Source organism: Rutidosis leptorrhynchoides, chromosome 1 (assembly GCF_046630445.1).
Source record: "Rutidosis leptorrhynchoides isolate AG116_Rl617_1_P2 chromosome 1, CSIRO_AGI_Rlap_v1, whole genome shotgun sequence".
Lineage (NCBI taxonomy): Eukaryota > Viridiplantae > Streptophyta > Magnoliopsida > Asterales > Asteraceae > Rutidosis > Rutidosis leptorrhynchoides.
Genome location: NC_092333.1, coordinates 339,649,647 through 339,655,101, shown reverse-complemented (window position 1 = coordinate 339,655,101; position 5,455 = coordinate 339,649,647). Strand labels below are relative to the sequence as shown.

General features: G+C 35.9%; 1 protein-coding gene across 1 annotated transcript; it reads right to left on the bottom strand.

Moving 5' to 3' along the window:
- Positions 1 to 543: 543 nt before the first annotated feature.
- Positions 544 to 1,689, bottom strand: LOC139899540 (uncharacterized). The gene is made up of 2 exons (XM_071882374.1): positions 1,569 to 1,689; positions 544 to 1,430 (listed from the first exon to the last, which is right to left on the bottom strand). Exons 1-2 carry the CDS (start codon positions 1,687 to 1,689, stop codon positions 544 to 546), a joined length of 1,008 nt encoding a protein of 335 aa, XP_071738475.1.
- Positions 1,690 to 5,455: the final 3,766 nt, after the last annotated feature.

Below are 5,455 nucleotides of genomic sequence, written 5' to 3'. Positions count from 1 at the left end.
CTCTATTTACCACATGACCCAAAAATTGGACTGAATTGAGCCAAAAACCACACTTCGAAAATTTAGCATATAACTGCTCTCTTTTCAGAAGTTGCAAAATTAATCTCAAATGTTGCTCGTGCTCATTCTTATTTTTAGAGTAAATCAAAATGTCATCGATAAACACTATGATAAATTTATCTAAATACGGCTTGCACACTCTGTTCATCAGATCCATAAATACTGCAGGGACATTGGTTAAACCAAACGGAATAACCAAAAATTCATAATGGCCATAGCGTGTTCTGAACGCTGTCTTAGGCACATCGTCCTCTTTGACTCTCAATTGATGGTACCCTGATCCGAGGTCGATCTTGGAATATACACTTGACCCTTGCAGTTGGTCAAATAGATTATATATCCTTGGTAGCGGGTAACGGTTCTTGATTGTAAGCTTATTCATCTCTCGATAGTCAATATATAATATGAAAGTTCCATCCTTCTTCTTGACAAACAAAATTGGAGCACCCCACGGAGAAACACTAGGTCGAATGAATCCCTTATCTAATAATTCTTGGAGTTGATTTGATAATTCTTGTAGTTCTGAAGGGCTAATCGATAAGGTGATTTGGCAACTGGTGCAGTTCCTGGAATCAAATCAATCTGGAATTCAACTTGTCTATACGGAGGTAGACCTGGAAAATCTTCTGGAAATACATGAGGAAACTCTCGGACAACTGGAACATTCTCTAATCCGATCTCTTTGGTTTTGAGTTCTTTCACGTGCACAAGAATGGAAGGATATCCCTTCTTTAGGTATCTTTGAGCTCTCATACGAGAAATAATATTAAGGTTCACCTTGCTCTTATCTCCTTGGATTACTAATTCCTCACCATTCTCAAGAGGTATACGAATAGACTTTTCTGCACAAATAATGTCCACATGATTCTTAGACAACCAGTCCATACCAATAACAACATCGAAACTTCCTAACTCAACGGGCATTAAATCAACTTTAAACAAATTGTTTGACAAATTTAAGACACAACCTCGCATAATCTTATCTACTTTCATCAATTTATCATTTGCCAATTCTACAGCATATCTAGTGTTTAAGGCAGTTAAAGGCCTATCAATCGCAACACTAAAATTCTTATCTATAAAGCTTTTATCTGCTCCGCTATCGAATAAAATAGATGCTAAATGATTATTGAGGAGGAACGTACCCGTGACTAATTCTGGGTCCTCACGAGCTTCTTTCGTGGAGATCTGAAAAGCACGTCCCTTCGCCGTTTCACCCTTCTTCGCCTTAAGAAATTCTTTCTTGAAATACCCCGCTTGTCCACATCCAAAACAAACATTCTGATTGTTCTTATCGCTCTTATCGTTCCCTAATAAACGAACTCTACAATCCTTTACGAGATATCCTTGCTTCTTGCTTCGATCACAAACTACAGTGCAAACACCAAAATGATGTTTCGTGCACCTGCTGCGGTAGGGTTTCTTTCATGCATACTTACTATTTGAACTCTCAACCTTGGAAGTTCCTTACTTCTTGGAATTACCTTATTGGTTTCCATCCCACTTACGCTTCTCAGTTGTAGTCTTCACATCCATCTTAACATTGATTGGTTGACATCGCACTACTTGCGCCATCAAATCATGCGCCATACGAATAGCACTCTGGATCGTTTCTGGTTTTGATGACATGTCATTTCCTTGAATGTCTTCCAACAATCCCAAATATATCTCTCAATTCTCTTATATTCGGGAATGGCCATGATTGGGTACATTAAAGCTAACTCAAGGAATTGATTAGTATATCTTGCGATATCAGTTCCTTCCAACTTTAAGTTCCACAACTCGGTTTCTAGCCTTTGAATTTCACTCCTCGGGCAATACTCATCAATCATTTGCTTCTTGAATTCTTCCCATGGCGTATTATATGCAACATCAATACCCACAGACTTGGCAAAAGAATTTCACCAGGTTAAGGCTCCATCCGAAAGAGTACATGATGCGAATTTCACGCGATCAATGTCTGCACACTCGCTAATTTTGAATACTGATTATAGATTTTCAAGCCATCTCATTAACCCTACGGGTCCTTCCGGTCCTGAAAAACTCTGGGGCTTGCAACCCATAAATGCCTTGTACTTGCATCGCTGCTGAACATTTGCCACTTCGGGTCTCCTTTCGTTCGCGGAATTTGCTGCGCGTCCTACTTCAACGTTAGTAATTTCTTCAGCTACTCTTTGAGCTACCATCTCCTCGATCTGAGCAGCACTCATTCCCGTGTTTAGATTTCTTTTCGGAGGCATTTTCTAACAAAAGAAAGACAATTCAAATATTGTATATATATATATATATATATATATATATATATATATAAAATTGCTCTTAATATGAAAATGAAGTTAAACAATTATAATATAAAAGTCATTAATTAAGATCGGCCTTTTAATATTACAAAATTTGGGTATCTAACCTACCCGTTAGTTCCATTAATATAAACAACTAATATATTAATTACTTTTCCTATAATATCCGCAATATAAGAATATCTTAAGAGTGTAAGCTAGAAAATCAACACTCCTAATCCCTAACGGTAGATCTACTGTGGAACAATGGCATTAACCACCGAAACCACTTCATTCAAACGAATTCCCAAACTAGTCACTTGCTCCGCAAGGTCACGATTCCTTGCCGATAACTCATTGATCCGATGCTGTTGTAGCTCGATGGTCTTCTATAGACCAATCTGCTGTCTCTCAAAATGACTGAACTGATAATCATTCCCATCTTGATTTTCTTTCATATACAGATAATCAACAGTCCCCTGTAGTCACTCAATATGTCCCTCATGCCTAAAGATTCTAGCAAACAAAGTGTAAATCGTGTCTTGTTTTGATTGACCCATTAATCCATCCCTGCCATTAATGGTTGGAGGTACATTATGTTCATGGTGCGGGGTTCCCTCTTATTGATTCCATCTACCTAAAAGTTCACGAACCCATATCCATCGTCGCCAGAATGGTTGGTACATTTCGAATTCATTCCTATTAGAGTTTTCATCTGAACTGTCGCTAATGATTATAGGTGCGGTCACAGTGTTGGATCTCATAGAACTAGACGATGCCATCTTAACATACAAAACATATAAAAGTTAGCCTATAGGATTTCCGACGAGTAAAAATAATAATATATGACTCAAAAAATAGTAGAGACTAGAAAATTTTTGACTCAGTTATAGGTTGGACACACTAATGCAATCATAGTTGGTCAGGTCTAGGCACACTAATGTTGTCCACATTCCATATAACCCGAGCTCTGATACCATGTCTATCACGACCTCCGTCTCGATTTCCCAAGACGTGGTGTGAGCTTTAACATAGTGTCCTAGGTTATAGTCAACGTAGCAGCGGAAACATACATTTTATTACATCATGGTCTCTGTTTTTCGTTTTGGTACATCGTGGTTACAAAAGTACAAATACAAACATAGTACGAATACAAATACATCATAATCTAGCCAATCAACACTAGATTTAAACAAAAGACATTTTTAAACTCCACGATGCCAGACCTGAAAATGCTCCAATAGCTAAGTACCTGAGATAAATACTTAAAAACGTCAATATAAATATTGGTAAGTTCATAGGTTTGGTTATAATGCATAGGAAATGGACCTCAAGATTTCAGTTCAAAACAGTTAAAAAGTTATTCTAGTTTATGAGCTTTCGATATCGAACGTTAACGTAAAAGTACACGAAAATAAGCGCCACTTATGGTCTAAGTGCATATGGTCGAAGGTTATGCATCTGATAGCCTAGAAGGCCTATCCTGATGTGAGGAGTCACCCTCAAATAGATCTATTCATAGTATTCGCGTTCACCAAATCGGTAATTAACGATATCAAAATCGGGCTTTCTAAAATTGACCTTTGTTACTCAACATAGAATATAGTAATAAGTACTCGAGTCCAATATGTAAAATAGTTAACAAGTATTATCTCATCCCAAATGTATAAAAGATTGATTAAAAATGGGACTACAAACTCACAAGTGATGCGGTGCAAAGCGTACACGGTAGTTGGTCAGACTGTGTTCGGTGTTCCGGGCTTGAGACCTAATACATATTTATAAGGTCAGAGGTCATACTATCTAATATAGTATTTTGATTAGGTCTAAGATCAATTTTTTAAGTAATCTTACATGTCCATTTCGGTTCTCGGTTTCAAAAGTTATATAATTCATAGTTTTAAGATTTGACTGTTTTGACTAGTTTTACCATAACATTAGTTTAGGTATTTCTATTAATCTAGACATCCATTCAAGGTGGGATTACCATATCTGGAAATCTCTTTGAGTAAAGTTTCTAACCATATAAAGTTAGCCTCTAAACTCAAAATAGAAGTTGGTCAAAAGTTCACTCTTTTACAAGTGTGCAAAACCGTTCAAATTTACACTATAAGTTCCTAGGCAAGTTCAAAAATAGCAAAACACATTTGTTTAACTCAATATTTTTATAGAGGTCGTAGGACATACAAAAGTACTTATTCTCAAAAGGAATAACCTCCAGGTCTTCATTAACCTTATTTTTAGAGATAAGGTTTTAGACCAAATTCTGACTTCAGTAAAATCTTATGTCAATTTGATAAGGCTATATCTCAATGATTTCTTAATGATTTTTGGTGTTTTAACTATACATGGTTTCCATATTATGTCTATTTTTCGAATCAAAATCCTTTGTTCAAGATCTATCTTATATTTTGATTTATACATGATTCTTAGACACTTGGTCAGATTACTTCAAATCTGAACTTGTGTCACCAAATAGAAAGAAAAAATGACTTTTTCTTTGAAATAAATCATGAAAACTTTACTAGAAGTCTCAAACACATATATGAACATCATACTAATTTGTGAGTTCCTGAGATCAATCATAAGTTAGTGTTTACGTCATGAACTTCAAGTAAAATTTTGGACAGCTCAAAGATAAAATAATGTCATGTAGTTAACCACTTTAGTTCTTAGTTTAGCTTCATTTTATGACATAGGACATGTAGAGATCTTAAGTTTACTGATCTAACATCAAGATCATGGTTAGCTATATAACACTCTAGAACAAGCTTTTACACCATGAATGTTCTTGAAAATGACTAGAAATGATGAATAGAATTAGATAGTTTGTTATACCTTGAAGAGTTTTGATCTTAGGGCTTTAAGAATATGAACTAAAGAGTGTTTAGGATCTGCAATTAGGATGTATGTAGGTGTGAGAGTGAATGAGAGTGATCAAATTAGTGAAGTGAGCAAGAGAGGGGGATTATATAGAGAATGGTGGTGGTAGCGTGTTACAAGGAGAGCAAAGGAGAGAGATGACTCACCATTTGCCATTAATGATCTTCATGATGATGTTTTGCATGTGTTTTAAGTTATAGATTAAGTGTTAGTTGAGGTATTATGATGATACG

Excerpts from the sequence above, each read along its gene's own strand:
- LOC139899540 (XM_071882374.1), bottom strand. The coding sequence starts at position 1,689 with ATGTCATCAAAACCAGAAACGATCCAGAGTGCTATTCGTATGGCGCAT. Across the intron at positions 1,431-1,568 it reads GAAGACTACAACTGAGAAGC|TTTGTGATCGAAGCAAGAAG; the intron begins GTAAGTGGGATG and ends TTTGCACTGTAG.